Source organism: Setaria viridis, chromosome 6 (genome assembly GCF_005286985.2).
Source record: "Setaria viridis chromosome 6, Setaria_viridis_v4.0, whole genome shotgun sequence".
Taxonomy (NCBI): Eukaryota; Viridiplantae; Streptophyta; class Magnoliopsida; order Poales; family Poaceae; genus Setaria; species Setaria viridis.
The window spans coordinates 6,733,193-6,754,758 of NC_048268.2; the positions used below are offsets into that span (position 1 = coordinate 6,733,193).

Genomic DNA, 21,566 nt, shown 5'->3' on the forward strand with positions numbered 1-21,566 from the left:
GTAGGCTGTAACGACCGACCCCTAACCTTTCCCAGTTAGGTTCGATCTCAGCCCTTAACCTTAGTCAGCCGTTTTGTTTGACCGCACCTAAGTGCTCAGTCTTCCGCCAGTTCCGACCCCTGAGATCCGACCCCTACCGTTTCGTTCCTCTTCCGACTCTGGCGAGTTCCGCCCGCCGTCGGATCCTGCTGATCTTCCTCGCCCGTCCGATCTATCCCCCGGTGGACCCGTGAGATCTTTTTCCAGATCCCCCGCGTCAGCCGCACTCGAGTTGCATGGCCGCCCCAGAGTTTTCCTGCCGCGTGGCTCGTCTTCTCCGACGCCATCGCCCAGTTTTGTCTCTGGCAAGCAACAGAGTTGGTTCCCACGCCCCTTTTCCCCAATGGCAGCGGAAGCCCTCTGCACCCCTTTCTGCAGACCCTCGTCTCCCGCGCCCATCATCACGATACCAGATCCCGGCCCCGGAGATCGATGTCGCCCGTCTTTTCCGTCCCTTCCAGCAACAGTTGCGCCGCCCGGTCGTCGCTACACGACGATTCCCCCACCGCCAACCCCGACCGCGGCCGCGATAGTTCCTTTCCCCGCTCTGTCAGAAGCCGCCCGACAATCTGTTGTTCCGCGCTCTCCCCCGCGCCACGTCCGCTTGTCTTCCCACCTGTGCGCCCTCGATCCTAGCGCCGTTTAACCGGTCGCTTCTATCACCTCTTCCGCACGACGACGCCCGCTCTCCGCCAAATCCCAACCACCGGTCTACCCGCGCCTACGCCGCCCTGACGGAGTAGCGCAATGATCGCTGGCGTCACCCCCGGAGTTCTGCAGCACTGCCCGGTTTGCTCAATCGCCGCCACGGCAGAGCACTCCATTGCTTCTCCCCGGCCTTCGCGCCGCTCCTCTTCTCTCTCTCCGCGACGTTTCCGTTCCTCTGCTCCAACAGCTATAAAAGGAATGCCCCCGTCGCCGGAGTTCCCTCCGCCTTTGTTGCCTTTAGTCTCCTCTAGCTCCCTGCTCAAGCTTCTAGCGCCACCCACCCGGTTCTTGAGAAGTTCTTCTCCCAGTTCCTTCTCAGTTCTTCCAAGTCACCCTGCAGCTTGCTCCTTTGTGCTGCGTAGAGCTCTCTTGCGATCCGCAAGAAGCGCCGCCGCCGGAGCATTGCCGTTCTTAGTCCCTGCTCGAAGCTTTAGTCCCTCCGCCCAAGTCTGCCTCTTCTCGGCCCCAAGCTTTCCTTTCAGGAAGAAGGTGAGTTGCCGACCCTAAGTCCGCCTCGCCCGACCCCTCCTATCCGCCCGACCCCAGTTCCGTCTCGTCCGACCCTGTCTGTTCCGCCGACCTTTATCCGCCTCGCCCGAGGGCTTGGCTGTGATCTTTTTCTTCAACTCGAGGGTGTAAGTGTAAAACGTGGGAACCCTTCAGCGCTTACGTCTGAGGATCCCAGTTATCACATCCTCTAGTTCAAGGATCAGACCACTAGTTTCCCTTCCTACCCTTACCTGTTGATTATCATCAGCTCTCTCAAACCGCCTCAACCTCCTGCTCTTTGTCGCAAGTTTCTGGGCTCAGGAGAGCCAGTGTTGCTGTCGAATCAAACGTTAAGCTAACCCTTGCATTGCATTCGTGTAGAGCTGCACCTCGCCGACGGCTTCTACGAGCTGCACCCGGCGCCATAAGGAGAAGCAGTAGCCGAGTTCCTGCCCGCAGAAGTCGAAGCCGCCCCCGAAGTCGAGCAGTTCCAGCCCTCTTTGCTTGCAGGCAAGCCCCGGTTGCATGGAAATCCTACGTGTTTTGTCAAACTTGCGCATGCCTTCCGAATAGCATGTTTGTGCATTTACGTTTAGGAGTTGTGTGAAACCCTAGATACATGACTTAGTAACCCTTGATATGAGCACTAGCTGTTGGACCGAGTAGCTGCATTGCTTAAATAGGAGACGGTAAAAGCCGAGTGATCTCCTGTCACTCGCGAGTTATAGGAGTTGCATGTTTTACTCTCCTGTTACAACTATAAGGACGATGGACGGGGTAGGGTTGGTAACTCTTTGGTGGTCGGATGGACGCCCCGTCTGTCTATAAAAACTGGTTAAGGCCCGACAGTGGTGGTGTTCGTGATCAAGTGTTTGAAAGTACTAGCCTCATACTTAGTATGGGATGAGGAAGCCTAGTACCTGATTGAACCTAGACGTGAGCGATCGCCCCATTGTTCTTGGAACGGAGTTTCCCCTGCTGGTTGTCGCACGTGGTGGCAATGTGTGGTCACAGAACGGCAGAGGCCGGGTCTGTGGAACCTTGCACCAAAGGAAATGGGCCCGACACGGGTTAGGGGATTGATGGGGAAGGCCGACACAGGAAGCGACCTCCGGGTGCGCGGATGTCGTGGGGCTAGGTTCACCATGCATGGTTAAAGAACTCGAATCGATTCGTCTGCCTCTCACAGTCTGAGATTGCTTGATCGCTATGTCACCCTGAGTAAATGAGGAATCTGATGATGGCAATATTGTTGTTTTATCTACACATCATGTTTGACTCGATGTTTGCTTAGAATAGGTTGCACAACTTAGACCGGTAAGTGAACCTAGAACCGGAGCTAAAACTTGAAAATAGGTTACTTAGTGCTTTTGGCAAAACAAACCCCTCAGCCAAGAAGCCTTGCATGTCTAGTTGGAAGAGTAGTTGGCTCCTCCCCGGTTAAGTCTTGTTGAGCTTAGTAGCTCAGCCTTATTGTGGCTCCTGTTTTTCAGGTGAAGTTGCAGTTCCCGACCCCTCCCTTGTTGGCGCTTGGCCGCCCCAGCTCCCGCCAGGCTGGACGGTCGAGTGGGACCCCTCCTCGGACGGCGAGGAGAGGACTCAGTGATGTTCTGGTTGGCCTTGCCCGGACATCCGACCCCGACGAAGTCTTCCGCTAGCTTTCTCTGTTGATCTTTGTTTGTAAACCCTAATGTTGGATTTTATGGTGGAACCAAAATGAGTAAAACTTGTTTAAATCCGTGGACTCGTTGTATTCTCTGTAACCGCTCACCTTGTGTGGGTTGCTGAACTCGATCCTGTTTAGGTGGTTAAATCGGATGAAGTCCGACGACGCTTCGTGTTAGCTCGAGTTAACCAGGAGTGTCGCATGTTAGGCGGCTAAACTCTGATTAATCAAGCTAATCCGAGGTGGTTCCGCCACAGTTCTGCTACGTTAGCATCACTCATTGATTCTTGCCCGATCGGCTCATCTTGAACTTCTTCAAGATGCACTGTCTTTCCACTCTTTTCTCCTTTGAGAAACTTTTTCTCTAGGAAAACCCCGTTTCGAGCGACAAACACTTGGCCTTCTGATTGGTTGTAGAAATAATATCCTAAAGTTTCCTTTGGATATCCCACGAAAATGCACTTATCTGACTTGGGTGTGATCTTGTCCGACTGAAGTCGCTTGACAAACACTTCACATCCCCAAATCTTTAGAAAAGACAAACTAGGAACCTTTCCAGTCCATATCTCATATGGTGTCTTAACTACGGATTTAGATGGTACCCTATTAAGTGTGAAAGCTGCTGTTTCTAGAGCGTATCCCCAAAATGACAACGGTAGGTCCGACTGGCTCATCATTGATCGAACCATGTCTAACAAAGTTCGATTACGTCGCTCGGACACACCGTTTCTCTGAGGTGTCCAGGCGGCGTAAGTTGTGGAACAATTCCGCAACTCTTTAGATGATTGCTAAACTCGTGGCTCAAATACTCACCTCCACGATCAGATCGTAAGGCCTTAATTTTCTTGCCACGCTGATTTTCAACTTCATTCTGAAATTCCTTGAACTTTTCAAAGGTTTCAGACTTGTGCCTCATCAAGTAGACATAGCCATATCTACTAAAATCATCAGTGAAAGTTATGAAGTATTGGAATCCTCCTCTAGCCGTCGTGCTCATTGGTCCGCATACATCACTATGTACGAGTTCCAACAAGTCTACTGCTCTCTCAGGAAATCCTGTGAAAGGCGTCTTGGTCATCTTGCCTAGCAAGCCTCACATGTCTCGTATGATTCAAAATCAGACAAAGTTAGAAGTCCATCAGAATGGAGCTTCTTCATGCGCTTTTCACTTATATGACCCAAACGACAATGCCACAAGTAGGTAGGACTCAAATCATTAGGCCGAGACCTTTTAGCACTTATATTACAGACAGGTGAACCATCAAGATTTAAAAAAAAACAATCCATTCACAATGGGTGCAAAAGCCATAAACATATTATTCTTAGAGATCACACAACCATTGTTTTCACTCGCAAATGAATAACCATCCTTCATCAAACATGAAGGAGATAAAATGTTTCGACTTAAACTAGGAACAAAATAACAATTATTCAACTCCATAATAAATCCTGACGGGAGGTGGAGTTGCATCGTCCCGACGGTCAACGCAGCAACTCTTGCATTATTGCCCACGCGGAAATCAACTTCTCCTCTTTCCACGCTTTTACTTCTTATCATTCCCTGCATCGAATTGCAAATATGAGCAACCGATCCGGTATCAAATACCCAAGAATTAATAATTGTATCAGCGAGAAATATGTTATCTATAACATTAACAACAAGCGTACTTGAGGTAGAGTACTCTTACTTCCACCATTCTTCAAGGAAGCTTGGTACTGCTTGCAGTTTCTCTTCCAGTGACCAAGTTCATGACAGTAAAAGCACTCTTTGTCTGGAGCAGGCCCAGGTCCAGCTTTAACCTTGGGCGGTGGGTTTGGCTTGGACGTTCCAGCCTTGCCCTTCTTCTTCCAAGAATTGCCCTTCTTCTTAAAGCTAGGCTTGTTCTGTATCGCCATCACATGGCTGGTACTAGCATTTTTCTTGATGTCAGCCTCTGCTGTTTTAAGCATGCCACACAGCTCATTCAGACCCTTCTCCGTCCCATGCATATGGTAGTTCGAGATGAAGTTCCCATAGCTAGGCGGAAGAGACGAAAGAATGAAATCAGTGGCCAACTCTTGGCCCAGTGGGAAGCCTAGCTTCTCCAACCGTTGAGTGTAACCAACCATCTTGATTACGTGTGGTCCTACTGCTGCGCCTTCTGCTAGCTTGCTCTTAACAAAGGTCTTAGACACATTGAACCTTTCAGTCCTGGCCTGTGTTTGGAACATGTCTCTAAGCGCCACGATCATATCGTGCGCCTCATGGTTTGTTTCGAACTACATCTGCAGCTCAGGTTCCATGCAAGCAAGCATAAGACAGCTTACTTCGAGGTTAGCATCACATGCTTTCTTGTAAGCATTCTTACCAGCAGCGGGTGCATCATCAGCAGGTTCTTCTGGTAGTGGGTTGTCTAGAACATCTTCCTTTTTCTCAGCCCTGAGAACGATTCTCAGGTTACGGATCCAATCTGAGTAATTTGTTCCATTCAACTTGTTCTTCTCAAGGACCGAACGCAAAGCAAACGGTGTAGTGCTGCTAGGTGCCATTTAATCTACAACAAAGTAATGCAAAATACACTAAGACAAACGTATCCATGATAGAGCAAATCACATTAAACTATTTTAACAGAATCTACTCCCACTAAAATCAATATCCCTCTATTGAAACTTAGTGATTCAGGATCCACAACTAACAAGTCCACTAGTGAGCTTTAGCATCACCGCTAGCAAACAAGGTAGATCGGTAAGCAACTTTTGCTAATCATATCACATATGACTCCTGTTGTTGGGTGACATCTCCATGTCTCGGCGCCCAACCGTTATGCCCTAAGGTCCTTAACCGTTAAGATGACTTCGTTAAGCAAACCAACCCTTATGCGTGTAAGTGTCCGACACAAACCCGTCTAGTCAAGGAAAACTAGTGGTACCCTAATTTTATAGACCCACCACTAATTGTACAAGACATGGGACGGTGCAAGTTTTAGTTGGGAGGGCATACTAACTTAAACTTTGTGAGGGATCGTTCTACTTCTAACATCACAGCATGCAGAAAGTAAAACATAAACAGAATAGCATTCACACAGTTGTGACACAGTATGGCCCCGTTTTCATATGGTGATCTCCATCTCCATAGAAGCTGTTCACCATGGTGATCTCCATCTCCATGTTCTATGTGCGCCATCCTCCTGGTGATGAGTCCTCCAAGAACTAGAACATGCTATTACGCCTAATAGCTAGTAAAGAATCTAGTAATGTAGATTACATAGTTGCTTGGATCATCACAGATTGGTACGCAGACCATTAAATACAATAAAGTGACAACACATATGGCTCCTGCCGTGTTGCCGTACGCGCGACACGCAGGTCACGAATGAGTTACACACATGCATCACATACACAAGGGGGCCATACTGATCACAAGATACAAACATACATCCTGCAAAACATAGTTAGGCGTCCTAACGTTCCAAACTTCGGATGCCCGAAAACTCCATCTTCCAAGCCGAATTTGGGAAATCTAATTTCGCCGAAAACGGCAAAGCCGTTGAATTTCATGTGTAACTTTTTCTGTAGATCAATTTTCATATAAAATTCGCCCCAATCCGAGATCGTACCGAAAAGTTACGGCCGATTTACCGAAGCATACGCAAACGGCAAAATCCCGACCCCGGCAGTAGATCTCATCTACTGTTGCACATCTAATGCGCCTGGTGTATGACCGTGGATTTCGATTCGACCAATCATATTGATCTTCGCTCACTGCAACTGGATTTACGTGTATCACTTAACTCCGATGGTGGAAACCGACCGGTAGTAGTATGTCGTTACACTACCATTGCAGCAAGGGCACGAAAACAGGACATAGATCAAATGGAAAACTCGCATATATCCATATGCACACATCCCGAATCCAAAACTAAGCAGCTACGGCTCTTGATACCACTGTTGGGATACGAGGTAGGCTACACTAGCGCAATTCAAAAATTCTACCGCGTATAACCAGGAAGAACTGCCGCATAAGGATCACGGGATTACCACTCGACGCACTACTGGTGCGGAAGATGTAGATATGCGTCGATGCAGTGAAGACGATCACGTAGTCGTACGTAGTTGATCAACGTAGTCGTACGTAGTCGATCACGTCCAGCAGCTCCTCAGCAGCTCGTCCACGTGCAGCAAGATCGCCTCCGGTGCCGCGGCTCGTCGTCGGCTCGTCGTGGCTCGTCGGCGATTCGTCGGCGGCTCGTCCAAGTGCTGCAGGCGCAACACCTTCAAGGTATCCACACGTGCAGGGAGGAAGCATCGCAAGCCGCACTGCTAGATCCGCGAGTTGCAACAGGCGAGGGCGTGGGAGGCGCCGTAGGTGTGTTTCGCCAAAAAGGTGTAAACCCTAGGGCGCCCCCACCCCTCTATTTATAGAGGTTCCTGACGGACCTCTTGATCCGAGGCTCATTAGTACTTCTAAACCTAATCCAACTCGGATCTGATCCGAATTGGGCTTCCAGCCCCTTAAGTGTCCACATTATTAGTTCAACATCTCCATGTCCATGACTTGTGAAACATAGTCATCAACTAATACATGTGCTAGTCTAATATTCATGTGTGTCCTCACATGAACTCCGACTAGGGACAACTTTAGAATAACCATACAAGTAAAGAGTTTCACATACAATTCACATAATTGCAAATCAATTCAAGTAGCCTTCAATGGATATTCAATGAACACAACATACAAATCATGGATACAAATGGAATATCATCATCTCTATGATTGCCTCTAGGGTATACCTCCAACAGTTGTAGCCGCTCGTGCTGCTATATTCGTAGCCGCGCTGCAGCTCACATTGCCGTATTCGATGCCGAGAATGAGCATTCAAGAAACATGCATCCTCGAAGGAAATCAACACTTGCACAAACCCAAGCAAATTAACACTTGCACAATCCCAAGCCAATCAACACTTTCGCCACACGAATTCATCCACGTGTCAAATTTAGTTACACATTCCAAACAAATCAGCAATTCCGGGATCGAGGTGAGAAGGACGGAGACACAAATAGCCAATCCAAGCTGCTAGTCATCCGCCCGCGTGGTCCGTTGCTTGCCGACACTCCTCCACCCGCCTTCACCGCACCTCCTTCGCCTGCGCCATCCGTAGCTGCACCGGCCGTAGCTCGTGCAAGCCCCCCACTGCCTAAGCCGCACTGGACCTGTGCCCACCGGTCGTCGTTGCTGCCGCCTGGGCACGCCGGCCTCAGCACTCGCGGGCTCGGCCGCGCTGGGCCCGCGCCCACCAGTCCTTGTTGCCACACCCCGGCGCGTCAGCCCAGCACTCGCAGGTCCGGCTGCGCTGGCCACTGCTCCCGTCGATGCCCGCCGGCCGGCCACACCGGCCTTAGTGCCCATGAGCCCGCCGCCTAGGTGCACTGGCCGCTGCTCCTACGCCTGCACCTGCTAGCCCGCTGTGCTTGTGCCCACCAACACCCACCGGCCGCCTTTCCTGCGGCTCCTGCAGAGATAAGGAAGAGATGTGAGGATGAGAGAGGAGCAGCAGAAGAGATAGAAATGAGCAAACAGATAAGGGAGAGAGAGTAGATAAGAGAGAGGCACGGAGCTGCTCAAACGCGCACCATTTTTTTCACTGCTGTAACAACTCTACCTTAATTAGGTGTTGTTAAACTTAAGAAAGTCATTAGTCACTAAGTAGAGGAAGTGAAATGTCCAAATTGCCCCTAAAAAGCTCTTTTTGGAGTTAAATAGGAAACTTGAGTTTTTATATACAAACTTGAAATTTTGTCCAAATAGAAGTTGTAAAACTTTAAATTTCAAATAACTTTTGTTAATAGCACTTTGGCTGATTTGGAGTGGGAGAAGGTCAAAAATAAGAATCAAATCAGAAGTACATCAAAATCCTGCAAATGACCTAAGTCCTGGAATTCATATTTTTCCTCAACTTTGCAATCTGTTATCTCACAATTCTATATCTAAACTTGAGTCAGATCCTAATAAAAATTGTAGTGCTGCAAGTGTGTTACAACTTTGTTATACCGACTCAAGTCTAATTCACAGCCAAACCTGTTCAAAAGCTTGGTCAAAGTCACTCAAAATAGTCAAACCAGCGCAAATGCATTTCTGCGCTAAGTCTCGAAGAACGTCCAGAGCGCGCATCTTGGCAAGCCCGTTCCTCCTAAAAGTTGAACTGAACTCGAGAAAAGTCTCTAGTAGAAGTTGAATTCCTAAGGTCAAAGAACAATTCCTTCAATAACACCCTTGCCTAATTCAATCCCAAACCCCTCAAAAGTTGCATCGAAACCGGCCAAAATTCCTAAAAATCAGACAAACTGCTGAAACACCTAAGTCCGAGAGGAGTGCGTTCCCACTGACTTTGGAGCCACATAACTTTAAATCCATTTCATTTTTGAGCAAACTCTTTTTGTAAAATTTTGAGCTGGACATTAGGGTTACATGTTTTACTTTTGGAGTTTCACGAGTTCTTTTGAAAATGTTTTAGCAGAAGGCCCCCAAACCTGACCCTTTTGGCCTGCCCCGAGGCACACCCTGCTCTAGCTCGCGCCCAGAACGCGCCCGCATGTTCGCTCGTGCGCCGCCCGCCGCGTGGCCTCTGCTCACCGGTGGCTCGCCGCTGGCCAACCCCTGGCCCCGACTCGACACGATGATGAGCCCCAGCTACCCAATCAAGCGGCGCGCCTATCTCTTCCCTTCCCCGCGATCTCGCTTGCCAAGCTCTGCCCCTCTGCTTGCGCCACGCCGCCGCTGCCCGCTGGCTCCGCGCCTCCGCCCAATGCACCACCACGACAGTGACTCGACGGCGCCCAACTCGCCAATCCCTCCACCTGGCAAAGCCGCTACTCAGCGCCCCAAATCGCCTACGCCGAGCGAGCCGAAGATCCTATCTTGGAGCTTCCGTGCCCGTCGCCAATGGTGTCCGCCCCAATCCCCACACACCAGCCGCACCACCAGCGCCCCTCCGGTCTTATCCACCCATGCCCGGAGCCTCGCCTCACTCCCCCACTCCCTCCTGGCGCTATAAATAGCACCAATGCGCCACCCGAAGCTCCCCGCACTTGAGCTCGCCTCTGCTCTATTTTTTGCTTCACTCTGTCGTGCATCCCACCGTGGAGACCTCCTTTCCGCTCAGCACCCTCACTCGCCACTGCCCCTAATCGCCTCCGCACCACCCTGCGAAGCTCTCCCCACCGCCCATTGCCCGCCAGGAAGTCCGCCGGTACTGGAACACCGGAGCTCCCCGCCGCCGCACCCGCCTTTCGTCCCCATGACCGTTTGCCATCGTTTCGCCTTCGCCACAGCCTGAGACCTGCCCCAAGCCCCTCACGGTGAGCACACCCGCACCCCTGACCCCTTGTTCCCGCAAGTCCGGCCCTAGATCACCGGGACTTTTTTCGCCCACCGCCGTGGACGCCATAGGGACCACATTGCATCGGTTGCATTTTATCCAGGGGTCTTAGCACAAAAACCAAGGACCCATGCGCAGTTAAACCATAGACGTAAGGGTTAGATGGTAAGTTTGTTTCGGTTAATTGTTTTAAATTGGTAGAAAATAGATTAAACTTTGTAAATGCACCATAAATCGTAGAAAACTCAAAAAAATGCCAAATAAATTTTGTTGGGCTCAGTGAACTATATAGTTTCATATAAAAAAATGATCTTGCACATGTTACTGTTAGAAATATTTTTTTATGTTTTATTTCTTGTCTGGGCCATTTAAATCATAGTAAATTGAAAAAAAGATAAAAAGGTAAATCCAACTCTCAGGTGTATGTTTCAGAGAGTAGGAACTTAGAAAAATGGTTAGGAGTCTAGCATAGACTTTTAAGTCACTGTTTTAGTTTATTAATTGAAATATGCAGGTAGACCTTTCTTTTTGCATAGGTTTTAATCCAAAAACAATAAAAATGTGAAACTAATTGGAATAGGTTGGTGGTGAAGTGTAGTTTGTAGGAAAAATTTAGAAATTGGTCAAAAATAGAAAGAAACCCACTTTTCCTTTTAGAGAAAAATAAATAGGATTAATATATGGGAAATAGCTGTCCTTCACTAAAAATCATGAAAAATTCAGCAAAGTCTCTATAACACGCCTTCAACCCACTGTTAAAGTTTCACCCTCAGAATCACTGTAGGTTTTGAGATAAAAATAGTTAAGTACATGCTACCCTTGGATAATAAAATAATTTTTGTACTAATCCAGTGGATCCCAAATTTTTACAGTAACTCATTGATGACATGAGTGAGGTACTACTAATTTCTCAATGTTATATGTTACTGTTTGATTGTGGAAACAAATTTTGGATGAGGAATCGGTTTAAATGAATAAAGAAAATGTTAAGTCCTAGTAAGCTTAATTGGTAATTTTTGGAAGAGGTACGTAGAAACATTCAGAAATAAATGACCTTCCAAATGAATCCCGAACAATCCTAAAAGCGACCCCCACCTTCCTTGTGAAGTTCTAAGTTGTAAGAACCTTAACTATGTACACAATCACCATCAAAGTTAGCCCTGAGTTTTAAACCACAGCAGACCTTACTTCATGAAGATAATGAAAGTTTAGAACCTTGTTTAGGTGAATGTGGTCAAAATGCAACTTTCACTTCAACAATAAGTCATGTCTTGCATCCTTCATACGAAAGCATGGAAATTTGAACTTTCTGCATACGCATGTCGTGTAGAAGCTAATATCGCCGACGGAACCTACGAGCTCCACCCTACGCCGAAAGAGGAACCCGCTGCAGAGCTACATCACGTGGAAGTTGAGCCAGATCAACACCCCGAAGACCAATTAACTTTCTCTGAACCTGAAGGCAAGCCCCGGTGCATGTTTTCCTATTTTTAAATTATGCAATATGTTGATGCTTATGATTGTGCATTTACATTTATAGGAGTTGATTGAAACCTTAGATGCATGAACTTAGTACCTATGATCTGAACACTAGTTGCTAAAGTCGAGTAGTTGCTGTGCTAAATAGGACTTGGTAAAAGTCGAGTGATTGCCTATCACTCGCGAGCTATAGGAGTTGTTGGTTACTCATACTACAACTATAAGGACGACGGACGGGATCGGGAATGGTTCCAATATGGTGGTTTGCCCCGTCTGTCTAGATGAACTTGCTAAGGTCGAAACGTGTCGGCGTTCGTGATCAAGTGTTTGAAAGTACTAATCTCATACCTAGTATGGGATGGGGAAGCCTAATACCTGATTGAACTGGGGCGTGGCTTATATTCCTGCTGTCCTTGGAACGTCGTTCCCATAGTGCATCATGTGGGTGCAAGTGCGGTCATAGTACGACAGAGATCGGGACTATGGAGCATTGCATGCTAAAGGAAGTTTGGACCTAACACGTGCCTAAGGGATCGATGGGGACGGCTGACAAGTGAAGAAACCCTTCGTGGTGCGCGGATGTCGTGAGATTAGGTTCCCCATGCATGGTTAAGAAATTCAGATCGATTCGTCTGCCTCTCACAGTTTGGGACTGCTTGATCGCTATTCCGCACTGAGTAAAGATGGAACATGATGATGATATAAATCTTGACTATACTTGCTTAGTAAAAGTTGCTAATTTAGATTGGTTAATGAACTTAGAATTTGAGCTAAATTGTTGAAAGTAAGGACCAACTTTAGTCACTTTTGGCAAAACAAACCCACAGCAAAAAAAACCTTGCATGTCTAGGAGTCGGTGAAGTAGTTATCACTTGTCAGGTCAGTCGTGTTGCCTTGCTTGTGGCTATGTTTTCAGGTAGTGCTGATTTCGAGAAAATGGTTGCCAGTTTGACTTGGCCGACCCAACTCCCTCCGGGTTGGACGGTCGAGTGGAAACCATCCTCAGACAGTGTGGATCGTGGGAATTGATATCATGGTTGGCGTCGCCATGGTATTGTGTATCATCGTGTAGCTTCCGCTTGTTTTACTTCTTCGTTGTTTACAACCTTGCAAACTCTATTTGAATTTCGAAAACTTTGATGTAATAAATTGTTGAACTATATTAATATGATGGGAATATTGTAATCTCTGTGCCTACTCACCTTCGTGTGAGCAATACTTCTCGATCCTGAGTAAGTGGTTTATTGGATGAAATCCGATGAACAACCAAGTTGACTTGCTTAAAGTGCATGATCGCGTGTCAGGCGACTTAAGTGCATTTTAGTCAGGTTAATTTGGGCGGTTCCGCCACAACTGCGTGCTCTATGTTCGCGAAATGTTTTTGTTTTTTTGCTGATGGGTGACATATGTGTATCATCACCCGCAAGTACAAATCTATCTACATTTTTCTTTTTTACTTTTAATTATTTAATGCAAGTATATAACTTCAAAAATTGTTGGAACTTCTACGAAAGAATATATATATATATATATATATATATATATATATATATATATATATATATATATATAGTCTCATGCATGTAAAAAAAATATATCGATATGTATATGATAGTTTTGTTTGTTAAGTTAGTTCATAAGCTTAAGGTTTGACTGGAGTTATACGGAATGTTGTATGTGACGTATATATTTGTGAACAATGTATAGTCCAATTTTCTCATAACATGCTAAAATTTTTATGTCAAGGTTGTGGACTCACAAAATGGCTCCCTACTAATTTATATAATTTTCGGACCATATTTAGATATTATTAGAATTTTTCCCACCAAAAGTTGTAATAGAAGTGATAAATAGATTAACAAATTTTTGAAATTTCCCATGTAATTTCATGATTTGAGCTAAAATGGAACATACTTTCTTATTGTCATTTTCTGCAATTTTTTTATCTTATTTGTGAAAAATTTAGTTCAAAGATCAATTAATTTCAATAAACATGGTTATAATTATTTGAATATTAGAAAATTACAAATCACTGCTAAAATTTTGAAACTCCTACACAAATGCATATACATAGTCTAATACATGTTAAAAAGATATTGAGATATGTTCGATTAAGTTTTTGGCTAGTTAGAAATATTTAGGCCTTCCAATCAATATAAATTGAAATACATTTATGCTGGCGGTGCTTATATCACCTGCTAACATAAATGCATTTGTAGTGACAGGTTTGAACGGGCTGGTCACTGAACTTTTCTGCTCGCGGTTGGCAATCATATCTGTCAGCATCTAATCATTTCTGACGTAGCGACGACCAACTAATCCGTGGCTAGCATGTGTAACAATCCCAATGGAAAAGGATTCTTAGTGTCTCTCGGTAGTCTTCTTTTCTTCGCAAAAGCTAGTAAAAGGCGACCAAATGCACTGCCGAATTTAGAGTGAAGCATCTACTTTGAGAGTTCTGTCGTAGATGCCAGCCTTTGCGTCGCATAGTTGCAACTTGGCAAACAATCGCTAATTAGGGACATGCTAACGAATAAGTTTAATTTTAGGTCCATAATAATTACTCTAATTATTGTCCCCACAGGACATCCACTCTCCTAAATATTTTCATTATCCGCTCTCACTGATATTTTTATTATTGTGCAGCTTCGCCTGTTGGGCCATCCTCAACCGCTAGCGGCCTGCATACACATTCACACTACCAACTAAAGATTGCATTTTCAAGCACGTGCATATACCGGCCACTCAGTCTGCATGTGTGATATTTCAACAATGGAATCGAAGTTAATGCATTAATCTAGAAGCAACCAATTAAAGAGATTGGATTTTTATTGTCTATGAGTACGTGATTTATCACTTGTATAACATCCTCGACATGTCCAATCCTTATATTTCAATTACAAGGTAAGAAGAATTTCGTATAAACTTGTAAACAATTAAGCATTATAATGGTATTTAGAGAAAAGAACTGAAGGTCTCTTCTATGCAGGAGCTTCGTATCAACTCGATGTAATCATCTTGATTTTAATAAAACTTCCCTTATCGAAAAAAAATTGCAGGAGCTTCATTGTAAGCAAATGAGAAGACTGCCCCTATGAGTAGGCATATCATCGAACTTTGCCACAGCAAGACTTAGGTAAAATGGCCTTGGAAGAAAAAAGTAACTGACAAAATTATCACAGAAGCAAAAACTTCTATGATTCCACAAGTATTAGGATACATTTTGACCAACCAGGATTTCAGCACGAATAGCCGCTCCCAATGATCTTTCTTTCTGAAATTTGCTATGTATTGACTTTTCAAGTGCCATATTTTGAATAATTTACCAGAGAACAATGAGCCTGCGTGAAAATCTGCTCCTCCACATCTGCGCGTGCCGATCTCTGAAGTCTGAATTGAATGCCTTGATCCCACACGGCCACAAGCGTTTTTCTTTTCAGAATCTTTATGGCACCAGCATTCAGTTTCTTCTCTGCATGCCGTATCTGCTCATGTTCCACTGCCTTCAGAAATCACAGCCTGCGTGTGACTTCCATTCTCTCACAGAGTCACAGTCTCTGTTCTTCTTCTCTCCTCCCTGGTGATGGCAAATGACACATACTGAACGTGCAGTCTGGTATGCAGGGTGTGCAGAACGCAGCTCTGGATTCAATGCATTCATGCCTCGAGCGTTTTTCAGCACCCTCATGCATGCTAGCACCTTTATTTTGTGATACCTTCTTTGCTCGTGTGTCAGCTCATGCACCGGTACAAGGTGAAACTAGAAATGAGATGACTGGTGCACACTGCTCTTCGCAGGACAGTAAGTTTTTGTTTGAAGAGGTAAAATTAAAAAAGGTGGTGAAAATAAACTGCTTGCTGCTAATTTTTTTACTATTTCAAAAAAATTGTTTCAAAACTAAAACTTTTATTTACCAATTGCCGTTTACCAAAAGCCCACGCCCTATAATGCAAAATGAGATCAACCAAGTCGCCATTCTTGATTCTTTTCTAGGAAAAAATCATTATTGCTTCAACATATGGATATGGGCTGCTCCTGAAACCAGTGGTTTCACCGACGATGATTCCAGGCTTTTCCGCATGAATTCGGCCCCGGAAACGCTACGATGTAATCGATTTTTTCACAAGGGTAGTGAATTGTTATAGGTATGCTTAAAACAAAAAAAAATCAACTTTTCACACATCTCATGTGTGGAAGAATTTTTTTACCAGAGAGTGATGGGTATGTCTACTTATCCTGCTCCCTGGCAAGTAACACAACACTGAATGCGCGTTGCAGTGTGCAGAAAACAACTACGAACTGAGCCCTTGTTTAGTTCGCCCCCAACTCCCAACTTTGGCACTATGAAAAAGAAGATTTCCCATCACATCAAACTTACGGTACATGCATGCAGTACTAAATGTAGACGAAATTAAAAACTAATTGCACAGTTTTATTGTACTTTGCGAGACGAATCTTTTGAGCCTAATTAGTCAATGTTTGGATAATAATTTACAAATACAAACGAAATGCTACAGTGTGCTACAGTGCTGTAACAGTAATTTGGCACCTCCAAACTTTGGCAACTAAACAAGGCCTGAGTTGAATGCGTTCACGCCACAGGTGTTTCTCAGAATCTTCGTGCCGTACCCGCACTAGTGCTTCTCTCTGCAATCTGCATGGTTGGGTGAAGCCGTACCTAGCCTGCACTCGTGCTTCTGATCCAGAGATGACAGGCGGCCTGTGTGGCTTTCCATTCCCTCCTTGGTGCTATTGCTCTGCTCTGGATTCAATGCGTTCATGCCTCCAGCGTTTTTCAGAATGCGACACTGGATGTTCAGTGCACAACTCTGAAACCTTCATCGTGCCTCATGTGTCACGATTTTTTTTATGGTACCCATGTGTCATGGTTGTTTTTATATTTTTCTACAAACTCTGTAAAAGTTAAACATATTTGATTTAAGACAAATTAAATGTGACATGTAAAAAAAAAGGAGTGCACGTGGTTACCATAAATTTAATTACTTTATTTTTTAATAAAAATAGTTTTTCACGTAATGTGTATTTTCGGAACACTGCGATTCGACGAAAAGATTCACACTCATATCATATGAACAATCCAATTTGAATTCCGGATACATTTCTCGCATTCTAAAATGTAATATGAGGTTCCTCGCAAGCAAAGAAAAAGTAAAAATGAGGTACAGCAAAATTAACCGTTCTGGTCCATGTTCATGTTCATAGATGATCTCTATTCACAGAGAACGCATGACGGCATGAGCTGCACTAACTACGCCACGTCACCACGTTCGTGCGCCCACCCTCCCCGGCGGGGGCGGGTTTCCCGTGACGCGGCGACGTCCACGTCGGCAGGCGGGCCCCGCTGCCCCATCCACGTCGGCACCCCCTGCCCCTGCTGCCCGTTCGAAATTCAAAACGCTCCCCCACGCGACGCGTGTCGTATAAGACGCGGCGGTTGCTTCCGTTCGTTGGGTCGCTGCTTCCCTCCCCTCCCCTCCCTCCGCGCGCGCTTCGTCTCGGGGTCACCTCGCCGCGGCGGCGGCGCAGGCAAGCAGGGCGGCTAGGGTTTCGCGGCGGCGCCCGGCCGGCTCCGCTTCACCGAGGTGAGCGCTCCGATCCCCTCCCCGACGCCGCGCTGACCCTGGCGGGGCAAACCACTGGGGCTAGCTAATTCCGGCGCCTTCATCGTGACGTTGCTGCAGGCCCGCACCGCGCGCTCGCCAGGTGTTCGACGGAAGTTGGGACACCCCGCGACCGGCCGATGCCGAGCGGCGGAAGGCGGCTGCCGCCGTGGACATCACCGAGGAGCGCGGGGGCGCCGAGGTGGAGCCCTGCTGCTGGTACCCCAGGCGCGGGCGCGGGTTGCGGCCCGGGCTCGGGCTACGGGACGCCGCCCGTCAGCGCGGGAGGCTGCTTCGGCACGCGCGTCACGCCGCCGACGAGCGGGGGCGGGGGCGGGGCCGCGCGCGTGACGCCGCCGTCGACCGGGGGGTGCTCGTCGCGGCCGCCGAGGCCGCCACCTTCCCTGGACTCGCCCTACGTGCGGGCCAAGCAGGCGCAGGTAATTTCATGATCGCCGTGGCTCGGGTACCATTCCGGTCATGTTTTGGCTCAGAATTGGATCGTTCCGCGACTAGCTATGCATGGCTACCAGCCTACCATAGTCGGCAATTAGTGCAAATCGTTATCTGGACTCACACATGGAAGTATGGAACTGTCCTCTGCTACTACTACCACGAAATGGTTTAGGCATTTCTCCTCAACAAGGTTGCAGTGATCAGTACCTTGACATGCAGTCCCTTAACACTTCAATTCTATCAAGCCTTCTAGCTTGTCAGTGTCAGTGAACGCATGATTACCCTGCAAGCTGTCTTTGTGATGGCATTTGGTTTGCTGTGTGTGCAATGCTCATTCTCTTTGTTTGCAAACTCGAGAGTAACATATCAGGAGATAAGGATGCAGTAGCCTTTAAGGAAACCTTGGCTGTTTTACGTGCTAAAACTCCCATCATTTTAGGACACCATGTAGCTGTAACAAAAGACCAGGAAATTGCACTGCACAGATAAAATTGTAGATTAAATGAGCATTAGCATGAACCAAGGAAGTGAAAACCAAATTTTGGTCCTGCTGACGATGCTTCATTTTACGAGAAACCTGTTGTACCAAAAGATTAGACAGACACTATTAAGTCAAGATTTTTATGTGTACTGGCATCAGCTGTTTCTTTCAATTGTGGATGCTCATTTCCATGCTCTTTTGCTTATTTTGCACATAACGTACTACATGTTCGTCAGCTCTTGTAAAGGAAATTGCATTTGCCATCCTGAATATAGGAACTACCATAAGCTGAAATATGCAAGGTTTTTGTTTCCTTATGTTGTTTCTATCCATTCCAGGTAATTGAAAAGGACCCAAACAAGGCAGTTCCATTGTTCTGGGCAGCTATAAACAGCGGTGATCGGATTGAGAGTGCATTGAAAGATATGGCCAATGTACTGAAACAAGCAAATAGGGCTGAAGAAGCCATTGAGGCAATAAGATCCTTTCGTGATCGTTGTCCCTATGAAGCTCAGGATTCCCTTGACAATATTCTTCTTGACCTTTACAAGGTATCTTTGCCCTTTTTCAAAGAAAAATGTTAAGTTTTGTAAGCTAAATCTTCCCCCGTAGCTTCTGTCCTGAGGTTAGGTTATGCCGATAGATATGGAACACATTTAGAATATTGCATTGTCCATTGTGAATGAGTCATCTTAAAATAATCAACTATCACATGAATTTTTGATGAAGATGTCACCAATACAATTTTCTGAAACCAATAATTTTCATGTTAAACCAGAAATGTGGTAGGACAGAAGAGCAGATTGAGATGTTGACGATAAAGCTGAGAGTTGTTGATGAGGAGCTAGCTTCTGGCCGGTGGAAAACAAAACTCTCTAAATCTCATGGAAGAGTAGTGTACCTTTCTCTTAGAGATGAAAAAGCAAGGTACTAAAATTCTTTATATTCCCGTTTGAAATTTGACTTGTAAACACTAAGTCCCTTGCTTCTTGTAAAGGTTATTGGGGAACCTTGCATGGGCCTATATGCAGTCTGAAAATTACGATGAAGCAGAAATGCTCTACAGGTACATCCTGGGTTCATTCTTCTTCTTTTTTTAGATATCATGAATTTTCTCAATGGCATATCGTGAATGGACCTATAAACACTCCACAATACTAAGAGCATGCGTGGCCATACTCGCATGTGTGCGTGTGGTGTGCTGCGTGCACCTCCCTTATATCTCAAAAGGAAAAACAGACTAATTTTGGATACTACTGACTTGGAACAGGCAAGCTCTTGCTATAGAAGCTGACTACAACAAAGAGTGTAACTTAGCCATCTGTTTGATGAAGACTGGAAAGTTGGCTGAAGCTAAATACCTGCTCCAAGCTATACCTTACAACTGCGATGATGAAAGTCATGTCAAATCTCTTTCCCGGGCTACTGAAATGCTTAGGGACCTTGAGTTGCAATCACTCCCTTCTCCCATAACTCAGATGAAGTCCAAAGAATCGCGGATTTTGCTTGCTACTGATGTGGAGATACTTGAAGATCCACAGCCACAAACTCTATCAACTCCTTTGAGTCAACTGAAATATAAAGAACCACATATTTCAGTTTCAGCAAATGCAGAGCAACATGAGAAGTGCAGTTCATGGTTTCCATCTCCCATAAGTCAGTTGAAGCGTGAAGAACCACGAATTTTGGTTACTGTTGATGCAGAAAAGAATGAAGGCTGTGCAGAGTTCCAAGATCTTTCTCGACTCTTCAATGATGCTGCTACACCTCATTCAATACTTGAAAAACTTCGGAAGCGGTTAGTTAACGAGGCACCAAAAAGTAGCATTCATGACCAGATTCAGACTCATACTCCAACTGAATGCTTGCCCAACTCTGAGGGAAACCATAAAGCTAGCGAGAATCCTGTGCAAGGGGGCAAGCTATTGACCAAAGGTGTTAGAAAAACGTGGGCTGACATGGTTGATGAGGAGGAGCAACAATTGGGTGAGGACAAGTCATGGACTGACATGGTGGCTAAGGGTGAACATCAATTGCGCAATGACAAGTTAACAGTGGGTGTGGGCACTACTGAGCAAACTGAAAGCAGCAAACATGCAAGTAAGCAGGAGTACAGAACACCACCACCCTCTCAAGGAAGCAGCACCCTCCACAGACCAGTCATAGGTGGTCACCAACAAGGTTTTTCAGCGAATTCATGGAGACGCAGCAATTCCAAAATCTCCATGGATAACAAAGTGAACTGGGATCTTGTCAGGACTGCTCCAACATGGAGCAAGCATAAGGTACAGGATCACAGTGGTCGAGTTTGCCAAAGGCCTAACGCAGCTCATCTCAAGGAGAACACTTCAGGCAGCAAACAAGCACCATGGAGAAGCAGCGCATCTCAGCGTGCGCTTTTTCCTGACTGGAAATCAAAGGGTGAAGGATATGGCCATGGTTATGTGCCGTTTGGTGATAATGAGCACTCTCAGGGTTCTAGTCGCACCGAGGCCACTCATCGCTGGCATAATAATGCGGCAGGTACAGTGTCATGGAGGCCACAGAACCGTCTGCGGGTCTTCCAGGAAATCACAAATGAGATCAACCAAAATGTTGTGTAACCATGTCCGTGTTCCTCGCCGTTGATGGAAGTTCTTTCCAGTAGAATGTTGTTTGAACTACAGAGAGATTGGTCAAATGGTTCGGTTCTGTTTTTGAGACTCAGATCTAGAGAATACTCTCCAAATACCATCATAACCAATCATTCGTAGTTCTAGCAAGTTGACGAATCATACCGATCATCATAGCTGTATATATTTTCCTTGTCACTATTGTGCCAAAGTATCTGTAAAAACTGCTGCCTGGTTACCAATTTCTCACAGCAGTCACTGTTTTGTGACTGGGGAGAATCTTTCCTCCACTGGTCTCACATTGTCTGCACAAGGTGGCTTGCCATGAAAATTTCTTGGAGCCTTGTCACTACTGTTTAGATGTTAGTACGTGGTTCCATCTGTGGCTGGACATCTCCTGCATAATGGGCTGCTGCAAGATCTGAGTGTGCTCCCTCCTCTGTCCACTGCAGGAACAAGCAATGGCGAGGCCTGCAGTTTGCAAATGGACGCAGCCTCCTGCATCTGCATAGTGCTCACCCCCTGTGGCATTTTCTAGCTTGTCTACACACTGGAGCCTGGCGGATTCCATCACTGCAGCTGCTCTGGGTGTCCTAACATGGTGGCTGTCCTTCCTCAGGGGCAGCAATGGCTGGCTGGCTGGCCGGCCGGCAGCCTTG

General features: G+C 46.2%; 1 protein-coding gene across 1 annotated transcript; it reads left to right on the forward strand.

Annotated features, from left to right (window-relative positions):
- The first annotated feature begins 17,218 nt into the window (after nt 1-17,218).
- LOC117859726 (uncharacterized) lies at nt 17,219-21,192 on the forward strand. Its single transcript, XM_034742906.2, has 6 exons — nt 17,219-17,340; nt 17,440-17,798; nt 18,634-18,846; nt 19,074-19,222; nt 19,293-19,361; nt 19,566-21,192. The coding sequence occupies exons 2-6, from the start codon at nt 17,499-17,501 to the stop codon at nt 20,896-20,898; spliced, it is 2,064 nt and encodes a 687-aa protein (XP_034598797.1). The 5' UTR covers nt 17,219-17,340; nt 17,440-17,498; the 3' UTR covers nt 20,899-21,192.
- The last annotated feature ends 374 nt before the right edge of the window (nt 21,193-21,566 follow it).